Source organism: Anas acuta, chromosome 18 (genome assembly GCF_963932015.1).
Source record: "Anas acuta chromosome 18, bAnaAcu1.1, whole genome shotgun sequence".
In the NCBI taxonomy this organism is placed as follows: domain Eukaryota; kingdom Metazoa; phylum Chordata; class Aves; order Anseriformes; family Anatidae; genus Anas; species Anas acuta.
Genome location: NC_088996.1, coordinates 12,141,662 through 12,165,743, shown reverse-complemented (window position 1 = coordinate 12,165,743; position 24,082 = coordinate 12,141,662). Strand labels below are relative to the sequence as shown.

At 62.3% G+C, this 24,082-nt stretch overlaps 3 protein-coding genes across 5 annotated transcripts in view; all 3 read right to left on the bottom strand.

Moving 5' to 3' along the window:
- Window positions 1–542: 542 nt before the first annotated feature.
- Window positions 543–7,096, bottom strand: DNAI2 (dynein axonemal intermediate chain 2). 2 transcript variants are annotated; one of them, XM_068654806.1, is made up of 13 exons: window positions 6,703–7,096; window positions 6,046–6,207; window positions 5,844–5,965; window positions 4,926–5,068; window positions 4,243–4,356; window positions 3,018–3,157; window positions 2,788–2,910; window positions 2,163–2,386; window positions 1,793–1,928; window positions 1,376–1,522; window positions 990–1,214; window positions 759–868; window positions 543–667 (listed from the first exon to the last, which is right to left on the bottom strand). In XM_068654806.1, exons 1-13 carry the CDS (start codon window positions 6,883–6,885, stop codon window positions 562–564), a joined length of 1,935 nt encoding a protein of 644 aa, XP_068510907.1. In that variant the 5' UTR covers window positions 6,886–7,096; the 3' UTR covers window positions 543–561. The 2 variants fall into 2 exon arrangements, with proteins under 2 accessions (XP_068510907.1, XP_068510908.1); XM_068654807.1 differs by having other exon boundaries at window positions 759–854; window positions 6,703–7,087.
- A 749-nt stretch (window positions 7,097–7,845) lies between these two features.
- On the bottom strand, window positions 7,846–15,214 carry TTYH2 (tweety family member 2). Its single transcript, XM_068655024.1, has 14 exons — window positions 15,007–15,214; window positions 13,931–14,103; window positions 12,792–12,903; window positions 12,098–12,318; window positions 11,916–12,011; window positions 11,760–11,832; window positions 11,600–11,669; window positions 11,405–11,460; window positions 11,231–11,323; window positions 11,055–11,147; window positions 10,826–10,968; window positions 10,553–10,738; window positions 10,354–10,432; window positions 7,846–9,197 (listed from the first exon to the last, which is right to left on the bottom strand). Exons 1-14 carry the CDS (start codon window positions 15,133–15,135, stop codon window positions 9,117–9,119), a joined length of 1,605 nt encoding a protein of 534 aa, XP_068511125.1. The 5' UTR covers window positions 15,136–15,214; the 3' UTR covers window positions 7,846–9,116.
- A 1,275-nt stretch (window positions 15,215–16,489) lies between these two features.
- RPL38 (ribosomal protein L38) overlaps window positions 16,490–24,082 on the bottom strand; it is a 289,914-nt gene continuing 282,321 nt past the window's right edge. Inside the window, exons 1-5 of one of the 2 annotated variants that reach the window (XM_068655411.1) lie at window positions 18,624–18,729; window positions 18,359–18,390; window positions 17,931–17,991; window positions 16,691–16,813; window positions 16,490–16,567 (exon numbers count right to left, since the gene is read on the bottom strand). In XM_068655411.1, coding sequence (XP_068511512.1) covers window positions 16,542–16,567; window positions 16,691–16,813; window positions 17,931–17,991; window positions 18,359–18,361 — 213 coding nt within the window. In that variant the 5' untranslated portion in view covers window positions 18,362–18,390; window positions 18,624–18,729 and the 3' untranslated portion in view covers window positions 16,490–16,541. Of the gene's footprint in view, window positions 16,568–16,690; window positions 16,814–17,930; window positions 17,992–18,358; window positions 18,391–18,623; window positions 18,730–24,082 lie in introns of those variants that run through there. The other variant, XM_068655412.1, reaches the window with a different exon arrangement.

Genomic DNA, 24,082 nt, shown 5'->3' with positions numbered 1-24,082 from the left:
CCACCGAGCCCCCCCCCAGCACAATGGGGCAGCAGCGGTGCTCAGCTGGGGTCTGGGGGCCACAGACCCTGTCCCCACACATCCCTTTGCCCGGAGCATGTGTTTGGGAAGGATCCAGCCCCATAGCACGGACGCTGCCCCCCCCGGCACCCCCATCCCGTGCCACCAGCCGTGTTGTGGGGTGAGCGCAGCGGGCAGCTCGTTAATAATTGACCGGGGGATAAGCCTCCAGCTCGGTGGCTCCGTGATAACAGCCGGGCTGTGTTTACCCAGCGCTGATAACCCCGGCCCCCAGCACCGCAGGCGGCTCTGGTGAGGAGGGGGTGAAGCAGCTGGCGGGGCTCGGGGGGCTTCGTCTGCCCCGGGACCCCGCTGCCGCTGCGGGGTGCTCTGCTCCTGGGGCTGGGGACGCCCCACGGGGCACCCCGCTGCTGCTCCATCCCGGGGGGGCTCTGCTCTGCAAGAGGGGAGGTGGAAGGGAGAAAGGACGCTGCCTTCCCACCCCCTGCTCGGCCCTGCCGGGACAAAACAGGAAGCGTGACGCGGGGAGCTGCTGTTTATTCACGCTAGAGGAAAAATAAAATCGGGAGGGCAAAGGGCCAAGGAGCATCTGTGCGCAGCTCCACGCTTTCTGTGCGATCCACCGGGCCTGGCTCTGCTGCTACTCCTGTGGGGAGAGCGGGCGGGGGGTGTCCGGGGGCTGCCCCACGGAGGCAGAGACCCCCAGGAGGGGGGCTGTGAGGCTGCAGGGAGCTCACCTTGGCGGCATCCTTTTCCTCGCTCTCTTCCTCATACTTGGGCAGCTCGCTCTCCTCGCCCTGCACCACCGCCTCCTCTCCTGCCCGCTTTTTAACCTGAAAGGCAGAGGCTGCCCCACGTCCCCTGCCCGGTTCCCCCACTCCCCATCCCATGGCACTGGGCAGCCGGGGGGGCTCCCCTGGGGATTTCGGAGCCCCCCTGCAGCTGCGGGTCCGTGCTGCTGCCGGTACCTTGCCGTCTAGGTGCCGTGCCTCTGCCCGTGCCCTCCTCTGCAGCTCCGCTTCAATAACCTCAAAGAATTCCTTCTGGGCTCTGTCCAGTGCCTCCTGGGGGCTCTCCTCCAAAATCTCCTCCGCTTCTGCGTCCTGACCCTCCGACCTGGCGCGCTCCTTCAGCCGCATCTCCCGGTGCCGCGCCTCCAGGATTTTCTCCCTTTTCGTCTCCCGTTCGAACATCTGGGGCAGAGAAAGGGGCTGAGGGGCGCAAGGGACCCCATGGGGACACGGCTGTGCCCGGTGCTGGGCTCGAGGGCAGCAGCGGCCAAGCAGGCAGCCACACGCTGGCAGCACTGAGAGCGCTGCTGTGCGCGCATCCAGCCGCTCCGGCTCCTACTCACGGCGTTGGCCAGGTTCTTCTCATTCCTCTGCAGGGTGCAGAGCCCGGAGGAGATCTCCAGCAGGGTGACGGTGCCCAGTTTCGAGCCGCAGCCCACGATGCACCCGTTGTCCTGCAGGCGCAGGCTGGAGAGGGGCTCGTCGCAGATCTGGGGAGGGGAGGACAGGCGGGTGGCAGCGCTCAGCCCTTACCCGCTGCCTTGGGGCAGGCAGACCTGGCCAAGCAAACCCACGTGCTGCCCTGTATCAGGAGCCTGCATGCAAAATTTTGGGCTCCAAGGGTTGTGGGGACGGCTGCTGCTTGATGGAGCACACCCAGAGCCCTGTACGCTCCCCATCTCCTCACCCCATCCCCGGGCGATGCCCACTCCGTGCCCGTGCTCCCCCCGAGGGATGGAAGAGGATCGGTGGGGACCGACCTTCAGGCTGAGGGAGGGGTCGTTCTGCTTGAAGAGGAAATCCCAGACGTCCAGGGTCCCGTCCATCTTGGTCGTGAAGAACACAGCCGGCCTCACGGTGCTCCAGCAGCCGGCCGTCAGGTAGGAGAGGTGGTACCTGATGGGGACCCCGTGCTGCTGGGTGCCACGGGACGGGCTCCCGGCCCCAAATCCCCTCGTTCCAGCACTGCTGCTGCGCACAGAGCCTCCAGCACATGATTTTAGCCCGGGCTGTCTCTGCTCCAGCACCTCTGGCTCAGTCCCACCACCTCCACCTGGGCGCAGACCCTGCCCCAGCCGTGCTCTTCCACAGAGCAGGAGGATTTTTTACGGGGCACACGCTGCCACCTACTTGGTCCACATAATCGACGACTCCTTGGCTTCCTCTGACCAGATCCGAGCAGTCCAGTCGCCAACCGTCAGGAAGATTTTGGGGTACAAAGGGTTCCTGGTCAGGGCGTAGACGGGCCCGTGGTGGCCGCTGTAGGTGCCGGAGATTTTTTCGGGGGGCGTCTTGGCCTTGCGGTTGCAGGTGATGACGATGCCCTGCTCTGTGCCCACCATGAACTTGGTGGGCTGAGGGTGGGAGGAGGAGAGTGCAGCCGTCAGCAGGCTGGGGACCCGGGGACCCCACTCTTCGGGGGACAGTTGGGCAGGGAAGGGCTCTGCTGCCCGAGCAGACAGCGACAGAGCCCTGGGGCACATCGTGATCGGGGGGCTTCAGAGACCAGCTGCCAGCAAAGCCCCCGTGCTTTGGGAGCACGCCGACTCCCAAATTTGGGTGAGAACCTGCTGCCAGCTGCAGCGCCGTGCTCCAGGGCTCCCTCTGCGCATCCCTCGTGTGCTGCTCCCCTGCAGCCCTGCCCCTGGGGGTGACCTGGCACTGCCCACCCTGCTCGGGTTGGGTTTGTTCCCACTCCTGCCACGTTGGGATTATTTGTGCGCAGGGAGGAGGAGTGGCAGGTCAGGGATCTCACCATGGTGGGCTCGAACTCCAGCGTGATGGCACCCAGAGCGTTCTCCAGCAGCCCCTGGCGCGTGATGTCCAAGACCAGCGTCTCGGTGGGCTCGGAGAGCTTGCGGATGTCCCACCACAGCACCTGCAGGAGAGATGCTGCAGGGCAGGGGCTGATCCTGCTCGGATGTGGAGCCGGGCAGCTGCTTTGTGTGTGTGTGCCCGGCCCCCTCCCTGCCCCCTGCCCTCTACCTGCCCGTCGGTGGAGGCCGAGAAGCACTCGGTGCCCGTTTTGGACTGCAACCAGATCGCGCCGTACACGGGGTCCCTGTGGCTGGCCTCCACGGTGGACACCTCCACGGGCAGCCCCCCTTTCCTGGTGTCCCAGTAAGCTGCGAAAGAAAAGGAGCCATCAAAATCTACACCAGCTGCCTTGCCTGGCTCCCCAAAACCTTATGAGTGCCCCCCCCAAAGCTGGGACCCTGCTGCTGCGATCACTCACAGGGGGGCCCGCTCCGAAGGGAGGCACGATTTGCACTTTCTGCAAATGCCACGCTGGGCAGCAGCAACCTATTAACAGCCGCAGCATTTCTCCTCTGATCATCTCTGCAGCAGATGCACTACGACCCCAGAGGCAATTAATCCTCCCAGCTCCCCCCCCCAGCCCCCCGGCTCTGCACAAGGGGTTGCAGCAGGAGCAGACGTGGTGGAGGCAGCACCCCAACGAGCAGATTTTACGCTCAGCGCTGCTCAGAACCATCCTGTGTGACCTGACCCTGGCTGAGCTCCCTCTCTTGCATGCCCTAAGGGCAGTGCCTGATGAAGGCAGGTCCCCGGGGGGGGCCGCAGCAGACATCCACCCACCCATCCCTCTCCCTGCCTCTGACAGCAGAGGACAGGTCAGGGCGCAAGGACTGTCCTCGGTTGGGTGGCTGGGCCGTGGTGGCAGCGAGCCGTGCGTGCTCCCCCTGGCTCATTTTTAATTAGGCGATGGGATGTGACAGTGGGAGCTCCGCTGGGCCAGTGCTGCACGCCTGGGGAGGCCGGGGTGAAATCCCCTCCCCTCCATCACCTGCGGAGCGCTTGGTAACAGCCCCGTGATGCATGCCCTGTCAGATCCGATCGCTGCTGCAAATGGCAAGGAAAACATCGAAATGAGAGCAATTAAATCAAAGGGCTCGCGTGGCCAAGTAAATAACAGAGCCATAAAATGAAGCTGGCAAACAAGGGGCTCTCTTCCAGGCACATGAAGCAGCAGCACGGGAGCAGTTCAGTGAGCGAAGCAGCTCTTCTGGGCTTTTGGCACACAAAGATTGGGGGCAGCGGGTGATGCAGGAGCACGGCGCCGGTGCCGTTTGGTGGCCTGATCCTGCCTCTGAATTAAATTCAGAGGCAGGATCAGATTCAGGCTCCTGCTGAATTCAAACGAAGCTGAAACCTCGTTAGCACGGCCTCGCACACAACCCTGCTTCCTCACCCAGCTGCCCGTTGTAGCAGCCTCCCAGCAGGATGTGCGCGTCCTTGGGGTTGTATTCCAGGCTCACCAGAGGGGACGATGGCTTGAGGACCAGCTGCGGCTTGTTGGGGTTCTCTGCCGAGAGGGAATAAATAAAAAAAAACAAACTCTGAGCACATGGACAGCCCGGAGTGTAGCACCCCACCTCCAAACCACTCTCATCACACCAGGGATGAGAAGTGACTTGTCCTCGCCTAAGGACAGACCCCTGGTACTCTGACCCCCCTTCTTTGCATTTTTCACTCCAGAATACAACAAGTTTGAGAGATTCTTTGACAGAACAGGACAATTCTCAGCCTGGTCTTGTGCTGCCTCTTCCTTTCTTAATCAAGCGCAAGCAAGCCACAGAAACACAAGAACCACATAAGAGACGTGTGGCTCAGCTGCCTGTTGTGGTGGCGGGCGCTCGAGCTCATGAAGTCATGTAGTGGGATTTTAGCGGTTGTTTTCCACCTGTTGGCCAGCTTTCAGGTCCCATTTCTTCCCTTCTTGACATTGATCTGTGGGCAAAGCAGAAACCGAACCCCTGTTCCTCCCCCCCTGGAGTGTCGTGAGGCTTCGTTACATCCGTGAGATGCTTTGAAGGCTCAAAGTGCTTCCGCAGCAGCACCATTACGGACTGGTGAGTTCTCTCATTCCCTTACCGAGGTCCCAGATGTACGAGTCCAGGCTCATGTCTTCCGTGCTTTGCTGGAACTCCAGGCAGGAATAAGCCACGGCCAGCTTCTTGCATCTGTCAGGGTGCCAGGAGAGATGTGCGGCTGTCCTCTTCGTGATGTTTGGATCCCTTTTTGGTAACAGGACATCAAAAAAAGATGTTAGTTTGTTAACAGTTTCAACGTGCCCTGGGGATGCTGTCTCCCAAAGGAAGCTGTGGGAATCACAATTAAAACAAGCTGCAGCTCTCCAGCATCGAGTGCAGGAAACGATTCTCCTGGGGGCTGGGTGGGGGAAGAAGAGTTGATGATTTAATAAAGTCTTTCCAGTTACACATTTCTAAGAATCCAATTACGTTACTGGAGCTGACTTCTTGAAACGGCCTAGCAGCCCCTGACATTTAGAAATGATCTTTGAGGCAGTAAAAAAAAAAAGTTCCTGTCTAAAGCGCTGTTAGAGGATGCTCAGAGCTGCAGCCATCCTTGGACCGTGGCATCTGCCTCCAAAATGCCTGGGCAGGGCAGAGAGGGGAGGAACAGATGAAGTGTGTGGAGGTACTGAAAGAGCAGTCAGGGGTTGGGGTGGGTTTCTCGGGGAGGTGATGGAGTCACCGTCCCTGGGGGTGTCCAAGGAAAGGTTGGACGTGGTGCTTGGGGACATGGTTTAGTGGGTGCTGGTGGTAGGGGGACAGTTGGACCAGATGACCTTGGTTGGCTTTTCCAACCCTAATGATTCCATGCGGGGTTGTAGCAGGTCTGCCCATCCATAAACCGATCCTAATACTGCTGGATTTCCCCTGCCTTCCCTCCAGGGCAGTTGAACAGAGGGCTCAGCTCACGCAGCCGCCTGCTGTGGCACTGCAGAGCCCGGCAAGCATCCCAACCCAGCACAGCCAGCGGCACTACCTGATGACATTGATGGTTTTGGCAGAGGGGGACTCATCCTCCATCTCCGCCTCCTCCTCCTCGCCGAAGTACTCCTCGTAGATGTCGATGGCGTTGTTCTGCCTGACGCAGTGCTCCATCAGCTGCGGGCACAGAGCTGCTGAGGCCGTGCCGCCGCGCGGGGGGCAGCCACAGAGGGGCTGGGGGGCGGTCAGGGCCTCACGGTGCCGAGGTGCACGATGGTGTTGATGTAGTTCTCCTCCTTCTCCACTTTCTTCCGAAAGCGGGCCGTCTGCTCCATCTCCTGGGGGTTGATGTCCTTGGGCCAGCCGCCCTCCACGTGGTTCACGCCGCGGGTTTCCACCTCCACCCGCTCCGTGTTGACCTGCGGGGAGAGGAAGAGTGTGGGGCTGGGGTGATGGAGGTAGAAAGTGCTGGAGGAACGAGGCGATGGAGGAAGAAGGGGACGGAGGAATGAGGGGGTGGAAGTACAAAGCAATGGAGGAAAGAGGTGATGGAGGAACAAGGTGATGGAGGAATGAGGTGACGGAGGGAGGAGGGGATGGAGGAATGAGGGGATGGAGGAATGAGGGGATGGAAGAATGAGGTGATGGAGGTACGAAGCGATGGAGGAACAAGGTGACGAAGGAACGAGGTGATGGAGCCACAAAGCAATGGAGGAACAAGACGATGGAGGAACATAACGATGGAGGAATAAGGTGATGGAGGAATGAGGTGACAGAGGAATGAGGGGATGGAGGTACAAAGAAATGGAGGAAGGAGGTGATAAATGAATGAGGCGATGAAGGAACGAGATGACAAAGGAACAAGCTGATGGAGGAAGGAGGCGAAGCACCCCGTCCCCCTTCCAACCACGCACCTCATGCTCCGACATCTCGCTGCCATGCTGCACGGGGGTGTCCACGGGGCAGCGCAGCATGAAGGCCTCGGCCAGGCTGGGGTCGGGCTGGATGTCCACGCACACCTCGGCCGGCCGGTCCGAGAAGTAGCAAGGCCGCCCGAAATCGCTGCGCCGCCTGGTGTAGATGTGGACGATCTCCATGGCCAGGCTCGGCCCGGTACAGCCCGGTACGGCCCAGTACAGCCCAGTACAGCCTGGTATAGCCCAGTACGGCCCAGTGCAGCCCGGCCCGGCCCGGCCCGGCCCGGCCCAGCCCAGTATGGCCCAGTACAGCCCGGCCCGGCACGGCCCAGTAGAGCCCAGTACGGCCCGGTACAGCCCGGTCCGGCCCAGTACAGCCCAGTACGGCCCAGTACGGCTCGGCCCGGCCCTGTCCGCGTCCTCCGTTGCCTGGCAACAGGAGCCCGAGGTCACGTGCCGATGCCGCCATCTTGGGAAGGTCAAGGCAGGGGAGGTGTCCTCTGCCCGCCGCCATCTTGGGAGGGCAGAGCGTGGTTAATGAGGCTCGGTGATTAGCACTCAGCTGCAGCTCCCCGAGGGAAAGCAGCTTCCTAATCTGTGCCAGGGTGGAACCAACTGGGCCAGGACGCGGCGCCTGCAGCCCTGCGGGGCTCTGCGTGGAGCAGGGGGGACGCTGGCAATGTCCCCTTGGTGTGGCAGCAGCCATGGCCTCATCCCCTCTGGCGCCCAGCCCCGGCCTTCTCCTGGTCCCTGAAGTGCCAAAGGTGCCAGGGGCGGCTGCAGCTCACGGGCAGATGTGGCAGAACCGTGCCCGATGGCCTCAGCACCCAACCACAGGGCCCTGTGCAATATTTGGGGTCGTGGAGGTGGCAGAGGGGGGACCCCCGTGTCCCCAGGGCTTGCCCAGTGCTCAATGTGTCCCCAAGTGTGCCAAGGCCGGCTCCGAGAGGAGACAGCACAGGCTGTGACCCAACACCAGCACACTGCTCAGATTTAACACAGTTAAATGTTAAATGTCCCATCAACCACGCTGCTGGGCCCCCCAGGGCACCTCCATGCACCCCTCGCGCACCCACAGCCCGTGTCACCCCCCTGTCGCTGCTGGAGCTGACACCAGTGCAAGCCCCAAGATTTAAAAAATGAGTTTAGTACAAGTGTTTATTGTCTTTTCCCCTCAAGGGCACATACAAATCAGGCAGGACTCCCACTCCTCCCAGGAGCCCTAATGAGGTTAGTTCACATGCGTCGAGGAACAGCTCTGCTACCAGTACCGTTACACCAAAACGTTAAAAGCAAAAATAAAAATTATTAAAAAAACAACAACAAAAAAACGGGAAGTTCCAACAGCACGTAATGCTAGTCACATGTAAGGGGGGGACGAGAGGATATGTACAAGTTATCTTTAAAAGACACAGTGAGTCACTGCCATCAAGTAATAACCCAGCAGGGCTCTGCTGGCCCCGCGGGCAGCCCATGCTGCTCGCTGAGCAGGGAGGGATGGACGACCAAAACCAGCAACACGGGAGCCTGGAGGTTTTTGGGGCAGCCCACGCCAAAACGAGCAGCCACAAAGGATCTGGTTCAGCCCCTGCTGGTTCTTCCCTGGCTCCATCCCAGGAGCTGAGCCCTTGCTTAGCCCCAAGCCCTGGCAGTGCCAGGCAGGACGGCGGGGATGTCCCTTCCCCTCTTGGCACAGCTGAATCCTGCTCTGGGGATGCCTGAGTAGCCCCTAAACCTCTCCGGGGGGGGTTGTGGTTACCCCAGAGCCATCCTGCACCAAAGAGGGGAGCCTGCCCCAGGGAGCAGAGCTGCCCAAAAACGCCCACAGCCCCAGCCGAACGCCTCCGGCCACTGTGTGCCACCTAAAACCCAGACACGAAGCACAGAAAAAACAACAAGGCCAAAACCATCCCCATCCCACACCCCAAACCCAGGGCCAGGGGGCAGCAGGGGGGGACGCGGGGAAGGCGCTGGGATCACTAGTGGTTGGGTCTGCATTGCTACGGGGGGGAAGGAGCACGCGGGGCAGGCAGCCCACAGCCCTGATCTTCCCCCTCCAGAAAAAAAAAAAGGAAGCCAAAACGCGGCCCCCATCCGTGGCATGAAAACCCCAAAGCTGGCACGGGTGGGAAAGGGGGGAGAAGGCGGTGGGCACGACCCATCCCCAGCCCCCCGCTGCCGGCCGGAGACCCGCTGTGAGTGCCGGGATGCGTCCCGTAAGGCAGGCAGGAAGACATGAGAGCCAGCAGAAGCTGCCGAGGGAGGAGAGGGGGGCCTGGGGGGCTCCATCTCATCCGCCTCTCCCGGGGGGGCTGCCCCGGACCCGTGGTGTGGGGAGCCGGGGGTCTTTGGTTTCCATCATGGGAGCACCGGGGGCTTCTTCTCCTCCCAGGAGTGGCTCGGGGCCAGCACTAGGCTGGGAATTCGGTGTTGAAGGGCCTGACGTGCTCATCGGTGACGGCCAGGTAGGTGGCTCGCATGCTCGGGGAGTACTGCGGGGAGAGGGCACGTGGTTAACACAACCTGAGCCCCCCCCCCCGAGACCCCCAACCACATCCCACCCGGCCCCACAGCGCTGGAGAGGGAAGGTCGCTTCCCCTTTGTATTAATTCCCAATTAATTTGCAGTGCTTATGGCTGGGGGGAGGTCTTGCCAGCATATCCCCCAGCTGGAATTTCGGTAAGACCCCAAAAAAAACCCCCTCCAGCCCCTGCCCCGGGTGCACAATGACATCCCTCCAGCACCGGGCCACAGGGAGGGGGCGTCCCCGGGGCGGGCATTAAGGAAGATTATTTCAAGTTTGTTATTTTGGACCGCTCAAGTCCTTCCTCAGGGATCTGAATCCCGGTTAAATCAGACCATTCAGGGCAGGGAGAAGCGCTCGAATTAATCCCTGCGTCTGTCCCCCCCCCCCCAGGAACAGCCCTGCCAGCTGCAAGGTCTGCGCAATCGGATTAGGGCAGCGGCTCCGTGCATTCACCTGATTGCCAAAAATTGTCCCTGGCAGGGGGGGGGAGCACCTCGAGCACCCCCCGAGCACCACTGTCTCCAGGGCTTGGGGACAAAACGCAGCCCCCCGGGGACAAAACGCAGCCCCCCCGGCGGAAGGGATGGGATCTAAGAGGGAAGCTGAGGATGGGAACCCCCCCCCCAGCTGCTGCCCCCAAGGAGCAGGAGGGGGGACGAGGCGGCTGGACTTACTCTTGATGGGCAACTTAGCTCCAAAATAATTGATGCAAAACAAAGCAAAACAAGAAAAATAAATAAATAAATAAATAAATAAATAAATAAATAAAGCAGGTGTTAATAGACAGGGGGGGTCAAATAAACGGTGGGGAAAGGTGAACATGCAGAAAGCGCCCTTCAAAAGTCTGGGAATAAATTAAAAAAAATGAAGCAGACAGCGAGGGGAGGGCTATTTCGGTCTCCTCCGAGCACGTGGTGGGTAACCTCCCCCTGCAGCCTCCCCCCCCCCCGGGCTGGGGAGGAATTGGGTTAGCAGGGCGGGCAGGAGGGATCCACAGGAGGGGAGGGGGCGCAGCTCACCCGGCCCCTTCCCCAAAACGGAGCCCCGAGGGGATGCTGGACGCTTCTGGCTGCCCCACCACCCCCTCACAAAAAGGATTTGTCCTCGGCCGCCCGCCGTACCGTGGGGGGGGGAGACCCCCTGCCGATCAGGGGCACGTTCTCGTAGCGTGGGTTCCCCCCGAAGAGCACAGCTTGGTTCCTGGGGGGGGGGGAAGAGAAAAAAAACCACAGAGTGAGGGCGCAGGGCAAACCCCGCAATCCCTGGGGACCCCTTGGGGGAAAATTTGGGTCTCTCGGGGGGGGGAAAATTTGGTCTCACATATACTCGGAGACGGGGGCGTTGGAGATGGTCTGCGCGGGGGGGTGCAGGCTGCTCTGGCTGCCCAGGCTGCTGCTGTAGCTGCAGAAGCTGCGGAGCTGCCCCCGCGCCGGGTGGTGCGCGGCGATGCGGCGCGCCTGCGGGTTGAAGGGGTCCTCCTCGTCCATGTCATCGTAATCCCGGTCCCTGCGAGTGTTTGAGGACACCAAAATCACCCCCAGGGTGCGTGTGGGGGGGATAATAATAAGGTGGGGGGGGGCTCTCCAAGCTCACCTGCCCGCCAAGTGCTTCCAGGCGCGCGGCGCGGCGCAGATGATGGTGGAGAAGGAGGCGGCCACCAGCAGGGAGAAGAGGACGAGGTAGAGCAGCCCCTCCACCCCGTCGTAGCAGATGCCGATCAGGGCGTCCAGGTAGTCCTGCGGCAGGATGCAAAAATTTTTTTGGGGGGGTTTGGGGGAGCTCTGGGAGCTCCCCGCGCCCACCCCGGCCCCCCCATGCCCACCTTGTGCAGCCCCCGGCAGTCCAGCATGGCCGTGAGCTGGTGCAGGCTGGTCTCCGAGGCGTTGAGGAGCTGCTGGACCCCCAGGAGGTCTTTCTGCAGGGAATGGGGAGGGAGGGGGGTGAGAAAAGGGGAGCAGGGAGGGGGTGACCCCCCCCCACACACACCTCACCCCATACCTCAGCCGTGGGGAAGAGGGGCAGAGCGAACTGGATCAGCCCCTGGGTCTGGATCTGCATGGTGGTGAGCGAGCGCTGGAAGACGGTGAGAGCCTGCGGGGAGGGGGGGGGGGAATTATTAGGGCCCACCGCCCAGCCAGCCCCCACCCCGAGGGTCTCTGCGCCCCCCCATACCTGCTGGAAGGGGTTGCTCAGGCTCTGCTCGCAGTACAGGTAGTAGTGAGCCACCTCTGCAAAGCAAATGAGACAGCAAAGCAGCGTGAGCCCCCCCAGGGGGTTAAAAGCAGCGTGGGGGGGGGGGCTCAGCGCAAAGCACGGCCCCCTTGAGACCCCAGGGATGTTTTGGGGTGCCCCACAGCCGGTCCTTACCTGCGCTGATCTCGCTCTCTGTCTGGTTCATGATGAACTTGTCCGGGGCCACGCAGAAATCGCTGGTGCCCTGCAGGGGGGGGGGGGACGAGACGGAGCACGGTGGGGGCCGGGAGGGCTCTGAGCTGTCCCCCCCCCCAAAAATACAACCCCCACTCACCACCGCCGCCGCCGTGTCCAAAGCCACGGAAGCCCAGCTGAGGACGAGGGTGAGGAGCCCACAGCACAGCATCCTGCGGGGAGAGGGGGTGAGCACCACGGCACGGCCCCCCCGGGGGGGGCACCCAGCGCCTGGCCCCCCCCCCTGGGCACTCACACGGTGAGGAGGCAGCGGGAGCGCTTGGCCAGCCCCAGGCAGCCCAGCAGGCAGACGGCGAGGACGAGGATGAAGAAGAGGAGGTAAGCCAGCCACCTGGGGGGCAGAGGAAGGCCACCATCAGCTGGTAGCCCCCCCCCAGGAAGGAAGGAAAAAGGGGGTGCTCGGGGTGGGGGGCTCACCGGTAATACTCCACGTAGGCTGCGCGGGCGGCCAGGGCGGTGAGCTGGGCGCTGACCCCGTGCCAGGGGGGCAGCCCCGAAAGTTGTAGGATCACGGTGGCTGCCAGCTGCTGGAGGAACTTGAGGGTCTGCAGGTAGTCGGCCCGGGGGGCCAGCACCTCGCTCAGCCTCCCCAGGTGCTGCTCCAGGCCCCCCCCCAGCCGCTGCGTGCTGCCCGCGACCTGCGGATGGGGCGCAGCGAGGGGTCAGCGTGGTTGGGGGGCACGGATGGAGGGTGGGTTTAGGGGGGTCCGAGGATGGGTTTAGGGGGGTCCTAATGAGAGCTGGGCAAGCTGACGCCCTCCAAAAGCAAATTTTTGGGTCCCCAAATCCACGGTGGCGCCCAGGGGTGCAGCAGGGAAGGGGAAGGGTGGCAGAAACCCGGCGGGGACGGCCCCGGCGTGGATAACAAGGCACAAAGGCCCCATTCTATGGGGCTGACGTCAGCCTCCCGCGCTCGGTCTCGGGGAGCTGTAGGGCTGGGGAGGGGTCCCCTGCAGCCCCCCAACCCCGCAGCGGGACCACCGGCCCCGTTCCGGGTTCCCCAGCGCCTTTTTTTCCCCCAAAAAAAGGGTGGGGAGGAGCTGCGGGAAGGCAGAGCAGCCCCCCAGGGGGGCTCAAAATGGGTCGGGGGTCCCTGCCCCACAGCCCCTACCAGGGCGTCGATGCCGGTCAGGGTGTGGTTGGCGTTGTCCAGGGCGTAGAGGAGCTGGTAGACCCCATCGTTGGTCTCGCTGTTCCCATAAAAGCCGATCCCGACGGCCGTGCTGCGGGGACAGAGAGGGTTAGGGGTGGGGAAAGGCTCACCCCAAAGCTTTGGGGTTGTGGGGACATGGGGGGGGGAAAGGGGGGCTCCCCGGAGCAGCCTGGTGGAGGCAGACCCCGGGGAGATGGGGACGGCACCGCAATGGGGACGGCACCGCAACGGGGTGACCGCAGCGCATGGGGACACCCGAACCCGGAGCTGCTCGAGGTAAAGCAAATTTGGGGAACCCGCTGGAGGAAACCCACTGCTGAGGAGCAGCAGTGTGGGCAGAGCTCAGAGCCTCTCCATGCCCCCCCCTCCCTGCCCCCAAAAACACCGCCCGCGGGGCCGTTCGCCTCCATGGGGTCCCTAAAGGTTCTCGCGGCTCCAAGCAGCCCCCGCCGGGCTCTGATATTTTGGGGTGGGGGTCACAGCTCGTGGATTTGGGGGGGGCGGCGAGCACCGTGCACAAATGCGTGCCCCCGGGGCTGGGGGGGCGATCACGGGGTGAGCACGCCGGGCTCATGAGTGACGTCTGCCTGCTCCGGGACGCGTTTGGGGCCGGACACTGCCCGGGGAAAAAGAAAGCCTTTGTCTGGAGCAGGGCGAAAAGCGGCCGCGTGCTGGCCCAGCCCGGATGGGGGGCTCAGGGGGGGGCTCAGGGGGGGGCTCGGTGAAGGAAGGGAGTGCTGCTAGCTGCGGGAGAGCCCCCCGCCTTAATTGCTGTGGCCATAATTAAGGGTAGCCCCGCAGGGGGGGCTGCCAGCTGGGTCACGCTGCCGCCCGCCATCTGCTCCGTGCTGGGATTAAGCACCCGGCCCCGCTGCTGCAGACTGGGATTAACTGGGAGGGCGGCACGGCCACTGGGGGGGGGGGGGGGGACACAGGGATGGGGACCTGGGGGTGCCCGGCATGGCTACAAGGGGATGGGGGGGTGCCCAGCACGGTCACGGGGGGGTGTGTGGGGACAATATTTAAGCCTCCAGCACCCAAATTTGAATGGGGGGGGGGGGGGGGACGCGGTGGCAGGACCCCCCCCCAGGTCTCACCAGCAGATGAGGCCGGCGGTGACGGCCATCCAGGTGACACAGCAGGAGTGGGGCCGCTTGGGGTCGGGCTCCTCGTCCCTCTTGCAGCAGCACAGGCACAGCAGGTAGGAGGTGAGGAAGAGGAGGTTGAGGCCGAGGCAGACGGCGGCCACCAAGCCCAGGAACAGCAGCGACTGGGGAGGAAAAAAGAGATGGGGGGGGGACACGGGGACGCTCAGCACCCCCCGGGTCCTGCTCTCCCGGGGGGGTGATTTCACCGCGTCCCCGAGCTCCCCACGGGACGGTCACGGGGAGGAAAGAGGAAGCGGCACCGTCCCTGTCCCCGCTGCCCCCCCCCTTGTCCTCACTGTCCCCCCCCTTGTCCCCACTGCCCCCCCTTGTCCCTGCTGTCCCCCAAATTGTCCCTGCTGACTCCCCCCTTGTCCCCATTGCCCCCCCATTGACCCTGCCATCCCCCCCCTTGTCCCCGCTGTGCCCCCCCTTGTCCCCGCTTTCTCCCCCCTTGTCCCCGCTGCCCCCCAAATTGTCCCTGCTGTGCCCCCCCCTTGTCCCCACCACCCCCACTCCTTGTCCCCACTGCCCCCCCATTGTCCCCACTGCCCCCCCATTGTCCCTGCCGTGCCCCCCCTTGTGCAGGACACATGGTGAGGAGCCGAGGATGCTGGGGGGGGGGCTGCAACGAGTGCTCAACGCTGCCCCCCCCCCAGTACCCCGCAGTTCCCCCAGTACAGCTGGGGGCTCACACAGCCCCTGCCCCACATCGGGACCCGTTACAGCTCAGATGGGGGGGGGGGGGAGCATCACCGGGAGGGAAGAAAGCCCCGTTATCGGGGGGGTACACACGGGCAGGAGGGGGGGGGCTGCATGCGTGCCCCCCCCTCCCTTAACACGAGGATGGGGGGGGGACCGAGCCCCGGGTGGGGTCCTACGGGGGGAGGGGGGGGTGCGAAGCAGGGGATAACGAACCGGGAGGGGGACACGGGGGGGGTCAGGAACCGAGGGGGGGGTCACAAACCGGGACGGGTGGGGGTCAGGAACCGGGACGGGGGGGTCAGGAACCGGGGGGGGGTCGGTACCTGCTGGTATTCGGGGTCCCGCGGGCGGAAGGCGGCGGGCACGGGCTGCAGGCGCAGGTCGCGGTGCGGCACCCCGTGCAGCCAGGCCGCCCACCAGGGCGCCAGGTAATCGGCACGGGCGGGGGGCATGGCCGGGACCGCCACCGGGACCCGGCACCGGCACCGGGACGGGGCCGCCGATAGCGGCGCGGGAGAGGGGGGGGGGGAGAGGCGCGCCAGCGCGCCGCAGGCTCCGCCCCCTCCCTCCAGGCCACGCCCCCTGATGGGGAGGACACGCCCACCTGGTGGCCACGCCCACTCCACGTGGCCACGCCCCCCGAGTCCCTCCAGGAATGGGGACGCACCGAGCTCCCCCCTATAGGGCACCGAGCCCCAGCGGTATGGGGTATCAGACCCCACAGCCTGGTATAGGGGAATTGCTCCCCCTTAGGGGGCTGCACCCTAATGATAAAAGGGGGCTGCACCCCATTACAGCCTGCTGTAGGGTATCAAACCCTATAACGCCCCTGGTGTGGGGTATCAAACCCCATAACCTGTTATAGGGGAACTGCTACCCCTGATGGGGCTGCACCCTAATAATATAAGGGTCTTACACCACATAATCCCCTGCTGTGGGGTATCAAACCCTATAAGCCCTCTGCTGTGGGGTATTGAACCCATAACCTGTTATAGGGGAATTGCTCCCCCTGAGGGGGCTGCACCTTATCAGCCCCTGCTGTGGGGTATCAAACCCTATAAGGCCCTTGCTGTGGGGTATCAAACCCCATAACCTCTGGTATAGGGGAACTGCTCCCCCCAAGGGTCCTGCACCCCATCATCCCCTGCTGTGGGGTATCAAACCCCATAACCTCTCCACCATAGGGGAACTGCTCCCCCCCTTAAGGGAACTGCACCCCAACACCTCCCTGCTATGGGGCCATCAAACCCCATAATCCCCATTATAGGGGCACTGCACCCCCCATAAGGGAACTGCACCCTGATACTACAAGGTCAGCACACCCCATCAGCTCCCTGTTATAGGGGAACTGCTCCCCTCCTTAATGGAACTGTACCCTAATCCTACAAGCACCCTGCACCCCACCGCCTCCCCTCTATGGGGCCATAAAACCCCAGACTCCATTACAGGGGCACTGCTCACCCCTTGAGGGAACTGCACCCCAATGACCCAAGGGTCATCACCCCCATCACCCCCTGCTATAGGGCCGTGCCGCCCCCCACTGCCTGCAGCAGGGACTGAGCACAACTGGGGCCCCCCCCGAGCACCCCAGGAGCAGCTGAGAACATCCTGAGTGGCCCCAAAACCAGAAACCCCCTTCCCTTGGGCATTTGGGGGCACCCCCTGCTCGAGACACCCCCCTCAGCCCAGTACCATGGAGTGGGGCCACCCCAATGCTCACCAGTTCCCCCCCCTTCCCCACCAGTGGCGGCACTGGGGGCACCGCCCGGGGTTGTTTTCCCAGCAAGGCCAAACCCCACAGCCACAAAAGATTTAATTTTTATTGTAACGAATGTGAAGAAATCCAGACAGAAACGGTTCATTTCAGCTCCTTCACGGCCAAACCTAGGGAAAAGAGAAAAAAGGATTTAACGGGATGAGGGGCGCCCCTCTCCCTGCCCCCCCTGCCCACGCTCCTGGGATTTGTCCGGCCCCGGGGAGCCCCCGTTGGACCCCCCCACGGGGTACCTGGGGGCAGGGACTGCTTCAGCTTCTCGGCCTTCTCCTTGTCGGTGATGACCAGCGTGTAGAGGTAGCGGCTGCAGCGCACCTTGAACTTCACATTGTCCTTGTTCTTCTTGATCTTGACGGCTGTGGGATCGGGGAAAGGGTCAGCGGGACGGCACCGCCCCCACCCGCTGCCCACAAGGTTTTTTATTTGTTTTAATTTCACAAATCACGTCAGAGAAAAGCGTTTTCTGTAGACCAAACCTTCCACAAACCCACTCCAGCTCCAGGCCCACCTGCACGGCGCAAAACCCAACCCCAAGAACTTCCCCACACCACAAGGGACTGAACTGGTGAGCAGCCACAGGGCACAGCCCGCCTGGAGGCTTCCCGAGGGAAGTTTACGACCAGCAGCACCAAAAATTTATCGTGTCGCAAATTTCCAGCAGAGCACGGCAGCGCACACTGGGCTTATTTCCTCCTGTAGGGTTTATTTCCTCTTGTAGGATTTATTTCCTCTTGTAGGGTTTATTTCCTCCTGTCATCTCGTGTGCCAATGCATCTCCTGGACTCTTCCCACCTCCTTTACAGCTGTCCGGGGGTATTTATCCAAAAAACCCGCTCAGAGCTCGGGGCTGTGCCTCCCCCATCCCGCTGTAGGGCTCGGTGTTGGGTATCAGATCTCCTGTAGGATCTGAGCACGCTGAGGGGTGCGGGGACGCTTTGCGAGCGGCTGTCAGCAGCCGTCAGAGCGCCTCACACCGAGCTGTCCCCTCCTCGCCCACACCCCCGAGCTGACAAAACATCTCCAGAATTGAAGCACCGCTTCCCCCTGACAGCTAAATCCAAACAGGGAAAACTCTCGGCACGTTGTTAAACGCAGACAAAACGCTTCGGGTTTCTCGATGACAATGGTCTTTGTGTTGGCAACAAAAGAAAACTTGAATTTAAACACGATTTGCTTGTCATTTTGTTAAAACTCCGCGGCATCTGACACCCAGCAGCTTTCCAAACACTTCGCTGAGCCACAGACGGGGCAATATCAGTAAATAGTTACCCACCGGCTGAGGGGGGGTCTGGAAAGAGCACCCACGGGGGAGGAAATGTGGCTGAGCGAGCAGCAGCCCCGTGCCACAGCTCCCTGCAGCCGGGGCGGATTCACCCAGCACAACCTGCCCCAGCCAAACCCCAGCACCAGGAGCACCCCAAACTCGGGGTGGGGGGGCACAACCCAGCCCGCTGCCCCCCCAGGACCACTCACACTTGGCGTCCTTCCTCCTGGCTGTCAGCAGGAAGTCCTTGATCTCCTCAATCTTGCGAGGCTGGAAATTAAAGCACAAACTCAGGGCTCACGCACCAATTGCATCACCCACCACCCCCCCCCCGAATTATTGGGGGCCAGGACCCTGCCAACCCCCCCCCCAGGAGCTCCCCCAGCCCCCAGGACACCCATCTGGGGGGGGCTGTGGCTGTGCCCCCACCCCCTCACTGCATCACCCCCTCCCTGCAGCCCCCCCCCCGCACCTAGAGACCCCCCCATCCTCCCTCACCCCGTTTCCCCCCCCAAACTGCGCAACCCCAGCCCCAGGGGGGAGTAATCGCCCCCCACCTCCCCCCCTGCGCCCCCCCGACCTGAAAAACACCCCTAAATAAATTACTTAAAGCCCCCCGCCCCCCCCAGCCCCTCACCATGGCTCCGGGCCGGCTCCGCTGGCTCCAACCTAGGGGCAGACACAATCCAAGATGGCGGCCGCGCATCCAAACCCCCCCCCCCCCTCGGCCCCCAACCGCCGCCCCCATCGCCCGCCCCCCCCCGTTCTCCCCGCGCCCCCCCGCCCACCATCGGACCTCCCGCACTCCCCTCTTCCTCCCCGCAGCGCCCCGGCTCCCCCCAGCCCCGCGCGGCCGCGGATGGCGGCGGATTCCGCGGCCCCCCCCCCCCTCCGCCACTCACGGCTGCGGCCTGCGGGTAGAAAGAAGCGGCCACTTCCGCATCCGGGCCTTCACCCCCTCCTCTAGCCCCGCCCCTCGCGGCGCCGCTACGGAGCGGGCCGAGGGACAAAAAGCTTCAGGGAACGCGCGGGGCCGTGAACGCGAATGTGGGGGGGGGCCGGGTCCGGCCCCGGCCCGGGGGTCGCGGTTTGAGGTCGGGGTTTGGGGGGCTCCGTGTCCCCCCCCCCCGGACCTTCAGGGCTCCGCCGTGGCCCCGCGTTCTGTGGGGTGGGTGCAGTGCGGCCGCTTGGCCACCAGAGAGAGCCGGAGCCACGCTGATAAAAAACACCCCCCAAAAAAAACAAAACCACCCCAAAACAACCCCAAACTGCCCCAAAACAACCCCAAAACACCCCCAAAACAACCCCAAAACACCCCCAAAACAACCCCAAAACACCCCCAAAACAACCCCAAACCGCCCCAAAACAACCCCAAACAACCCCAAACCGCCCCAAAACAACCCCAAAACAACCCCAAAACAACCCCAAACCGCCCCAAAGCAACCCCAAACCGCCCCAAAACACCCCCAAAAAAACCCCAAACCGCCCCAAAACAACCCCAAAACAACCCCAAACTGCCCCAAAGCAACCCCAAAGCCCTGCTGTGCTTTAAGGCCCGGTGGGATCGGGGCGCTTTGTCCCCGGGGCACGAGTGTGCACAAACACCCTGGGGGGGGGCACTCATGGGTGCCAGCAGGGACGGGATTTGGGGGGGGGCTCCAAAAACCCCCGTTAATGGGGAACTGCAGCCCCAGGGGGGCTCGGGGTCTCTGCTTTATCCCAATCCTTGCACGCCCCATCCCTTGAATGTCCCCGTCCCTTGCACACTCAATTCCTTGCACGTCCCCGTCCCTTGCACACCCCATTTCTTGTCTCCAGCCCCACTCCCCCCCCACTAATTACCACCAGCACTGCAATTAGGAAAACCCTTCCCGGCACCGGGGAGCGGCCGTGCCCCCCCCCGTAGCCCCTTGATCCCTCCAGGATGAGGACGAGGATTTTTTGGGGGGGGGCTCCCATGGGTGGGATGCCCCCAGCCCAAGCGAGCTGTTTAATTATTTGATTTACTTATCTCATCTCCGACCGGCTGAGCTACTCTGCTGCTCCTTAATTGCTTCAAAAGTTGAGCAGTTTTTCATGTTTTAAGGAGTGCTGAGTTGTGTAATTAAAGCCCTGGCAGCGTAAATCAACGGCGCGGAAGAAAGGCAGCAGAGAATGAAGCCAGCTCCTCGGCAGGGCAATAAAACCAAAACGGCTCGGAAGGAGCAGGATCTGGTCCTGCCCCCGCCTCCAAAATCGCCAGGTTTTGGCCCAAAAGGCGGTGTGGCCTCGCTGCCTCAATCTCCCTCGTCCCACGGCCCCTGCGCCTGCCCAGCAAGGCGTTCCCGTTCCCGCCTGGGAATGGGTTTGCTTTTACTTTATTAATATTATTTAAAGGGCAGAGTGGGCGTATAAATCAACAAAAATAATTCATGAGAGTCGTTAGCTCCTCGAAGATGGGATCTTTTCATGTCTGGCTTTAAATTAAAAAAAATAAATAATAAATAATAAAAAAAAGAGCCGCCACGTTCTGAAACTGCAGCTTTTAAAACACATCAAATGCGCTTCCTCCCCGGCTCCCACCGGCCCCGGCTCCTCCGCGTCATGAAATTCAATTAGCATCCTTAATTCACCCTCTGGCTACCGGGTTTAGATTAAAACCTCCTTCTGGTCCTGCTCGGGAGGAGCGGTGCCGAGGGCACGGCGCGTTTAACCCCGCTGCTTGGGGGCTGCCACAACCCGGGGGCACGGCGCAGTGCGGGGTTTGGGGAGCAGCTCTCCCAGCAGCCTTCCTCCTCCTCCTCCTCTTCCTCTCCTCCTCCTCCTCCTCTTCCTTTTCCTTTTCCTTCTCCTCATCCTCCAGGCTGCTCTGGGATGCGTTTTTAGGAACCCCAGGGTGCACCACCAGGCCCCCAGCCCCCTGCTTGGCACCCAGTGCCCCCCATCTCCCCCTCCCCAGACACTTCCCACCCGCGGGTGCTGCGGGGCGAATCGTCCCCAGCTCCGTGTCCCCGTGCCCTTGGGGACAGCAGGGACGCGGCGGCCACCCCGCAGCCGCTCTCACAGCATTTGATGTGCAGCTGGCGCGGCGCTGGCAGCCGGCGAGCCGCGCGTGCCGCCCGGCGATTAGATCCTATCGCCTTATCAGCCGCAGCAGCGAGGAGGGCTCGGGGCGAGGGAGGAGGAAATAACAAGCAAAAAACATAAAAAAAAAAGGAACGGTTGAAGTGATTTGTCTCTCCCCTCCTCCTTCCAGAGGTCTGATTTGAAGTCAAGCAGCCGCCGAGGATCCTCAGCCGCCGGCTCCCTCCGGCAGTGCCAGCTCGCCGCGCGTGCCGGGGAGCTGCTTGCGGCAGGGCTCTCCGTCAAAGCTGTGTTTACTCACACAGGGGCAGCCGTGTTTTTATTAGGCATAATTACGCTATCCTTAATGTAGCTGCAAACCATTTTTCCTGGAGCTGCTGTGCGGGAGGGGAGGGTGCCGCTTGGAGAGCCGTGGGGCTGTCCTCTGCCTGTGCCAACGCTCGCTGCGGCTCCGGGTGTCCCTGCAGCCACTCTGGGTGTCACTGCTGGTCCCCGGGGTCTGATCCTGCACCCCCAGCTCCAAGCATCCCACTGGGAGCAGAACATCTTCTAGTCTCACATCCCCGCTGCAGGGATGGTGGGGCACCCTGCCATGGGGAGCCCGTTTTTTGGAGATGTGCGTGCCAGAGCTGTGCACGGCTGAGATGTGCGAGCCCCAGATGTGCTGTGCCGAGGTGCGCGTGGCCAAGATGTGCACGGTGAGATGCCCAAGCTCGAGGGGTGCACAGCTCAGAACTGCGAGGCTGGGATGTGCCCAGCTGGGGTCTGCAAGCTCCAGCCGCTGGGTGTTGGTCACCGTGCCCCCCGTGTCCCCACGCAGCCCCGGTTTTGTTCTTTGAGTCCTGGGCTCTGCTTTGCTGTGCAAACGTGTTTGTCCTGGCAGGCAGCGCCGTGGCTGAGGTGGGAGCCTGGCAGAGCTAATAGGAGACATGAAAGGAGAGGTTGGAGGGAGATTCCCCCGTTCAGGGAACAAACTGCGGCAGAAATTGATTTTTTCCCCCTGTTTACTCGAGTTTCCTCCCCCCGGTGCAGAGCAGAAAGGCCTCGCATCACGATTACCTGCTCCGAAGTGAGGGCGCGATTTGCTGAATGCGTTTATTATTATCAGGGACTGAAAACTATTCCCAATCACCCGGTATTTTCTTCCTTTTTATTTTTTTTTTTTTTCCCTTCATTCTCATTCTTTCTCCCTTTCTTGTTTCTCGAAGCGCGGGGCCCTGGCAGCGCGCTGCTGAGCGCCGATCAATTCCGTCCTAATGGCAGCTCCCCTGCCCCATCATTCATCAGCCGGCTTCTTAAAGAGCATCTGAAGCTTCATGGACGACTTGGGGAAAAAAAAAAAAGAAAAGCAAAAAAAAAAAAAGCCCATTTGGAGGCGAGATCATATTTTCTCTGTCTCTTCCCCTTTTGTTCTTTATTTGCCGAGGACAAAGGCAGGCTCAGGCTCTAGGTGGGGAAGAGGCAGCAGAGGCAGATGAAAATCCGGAGAAACAAAAGAGCCCGTTTTCATGCAAATGACCTGAAAGAGAGAGAAAATTTGGGGAGGGAGAGAGGGGAGGACAAAAAGTGCCCCGGTTTGTGTTCTCCAGCAAGTGTCACCGGAGCAGGAGCCTCTCCTCCGCGCGATAAAAGGCGAAGGAAGGCGGCTGCTGAAAGTTTTCCTGCAGGCATCGGAGCTGTTTGAAGCTCCGGAATATTTTTCTGAATTAGGGCCAGGCAGGGGCTCGGATCCTGCCCGTGGCAGGCGATGCTCAGCCCACGCTGCGCCCTGGGCTGGCTGGTGAAGGGCCTGGGCACTGGTGTCACGAGCTGCTCCGGTCTCAGCAGGGCTGGGGGGGGGGCGAGCACGGAGCCTGGGGGTCCCCAGGGGTCCCTTGGAGAGAGGTGGGGGTGAGGTTTGGCCGCGGTGGTGACGCAGGGATGGGTCCTGGTGTGAGCACAGAGGGGCAGGTGGGATTTTGGGGGTGATGCTGGGGGTGTGGGGGGGTCTCCATCGTCCCCCTGCAGCACCGTGCCATGAATTTGGCCACGCCGGTGCAGGAGGTGGCACTGCTGGTGCCTGGCGAGGGGTGACGTGCGCCCACCGTGCGCCGGGGAGGCTGGGCAAGGGGAAATTGGGGAAGGGGAGATTGGGGAAGGGGAAATTGGGGAAGGGACAGGCAGGGAAAGTCCCAGTGGCACAGCCCAGGGTGGTGGCAGCCCCACAAATCCCAGGCTGGGACCTCGGGGTGGGCTGGCACTGGGGGACACGGGCAGGTGGCACCGCTGGTGGCACCGTCGGGGCAAGGGCAGAGCAGCTGCAGCACCCGCCTGGCTCCCCGCCACCCCGCGCAGCTCAAGTCAAATTTGGTGTCATCCTGCAGAGGAAGATTATGGTAATTTTCCTTCCCCCCCCCACCCCTCAACCCCCCCCTTATGCATAATTTTCAGACTCGGCTGCAGCAGAGGCTGTGCGGAGAGATTGGGTGATGGGAATGTCATCTGCGATTCGATTATCTCCTCCTGCCTTCCCCCTTTTTTTTTTTTTTCTTTTTTTTTTTTTTTTCTTGTGAAACCTTCATCAAAACGTGTAGATCTAATTAGGACAATTACAGCGCCAGGACAGCTGAGAACCTGCCCAGCCCCACGCCGTGCCCTCGGCTCAGCCGAGCTTTGGCTGCTCGGCGAGCCGGCACCGGGGGCTGCCCGTGGGGCTGCGGTGGGTGGTGGGGTCCTGGGGTCCTGCAGGGGATGGGGACAGCCCCAGGGTTGTCCCCATGGCCACACTAGTGTCACCGGAGGAGGGTCCTGCTGGGGGGACCTGGGGTGCAGCTGCTGGTGACATCTCCGTGTCACCTTTAGCCGCGGGGGTGCCGGCACCTTGGTGACAGGGGGAGATGCCCCGGGTCCCGGCACAGGATGCACGTTGTCCTCATCCCTGGGGGTGCCACCACGCATCTCCACGAGGAGCCCCCCCTCCCCGTGAGCCCCCCTCCGTGTCCCTCATTGGTATTCTGTCCCCGCTCGGTGGCAGCTGGCTGGGTGGCAGCGGAGTGACAGCGGTGACAGGTAACACCGCCACGGGGACGCCACCGAGGGGCCCCAGCCAGCACTGGGGGGGTGCAGCAGCATCGGCCCCCTCCGTGCAGGATTGCGCATCGCTGCTGGTGCACACGAGCGTGCAGAGCCCTCGTGCCAGCCCCTGGCTGCACAATTGTGCCCCCGCAGCCTTGCACACGCGCGTGTGCTGAGCGCTCTGCTCCCTGCCCTGCGCTTGGCACCCCCGGGGGACCCGTCCTCCTGCTGCCTGCCGTGACCG

Bases quoted from the DNA above. Each gene is read 5' to 3' on its own strand.
- DNAI2 (XM_068654806.1), bottom strand. From the start codon at position 6,885: ATGGAGATCGTCCACATCTACACCAGGCGGCGCAGCGATTTCGGGCGG. The intron at 3,158-4,242 runs GTGAGGAAGCAG...TTTCTTTCGCAG, and splicing joins CTGCTACAACGGGCAGCTGG to CTTACTGGGACACCAGGAAA. The intron at 668-758 runs GTGAGCTCCCTG...CTCTCCCCACAG, and splicing joins AGGAAAAGGATGCCGCCAAG to GAGTAGCAGCAGAGCCAGGC.
- TTYH2 (XM_068655024.1), bottom strand. From the start codon at position 15,135: ATGCCCCCCGCCCGTGCCGATTACCTGGCGCCCTGGTGGGCGGCCTGG. The intron at 14,104-15,006 runs GTACCGACCCCC...TTTCCTCCCCAG, and splicing joins GGGACCCCGAATACCAGCAG to TCGCTGCTGTTCCTGGGCTT. The intron at 11,833-11,915 runs GTGAGTGCCCAG...CTCTCCCCGCAG, and splicing joins TCCCGCTGCCTCCTCACCGT to GATGCTGTGCTGTGGGCTCC.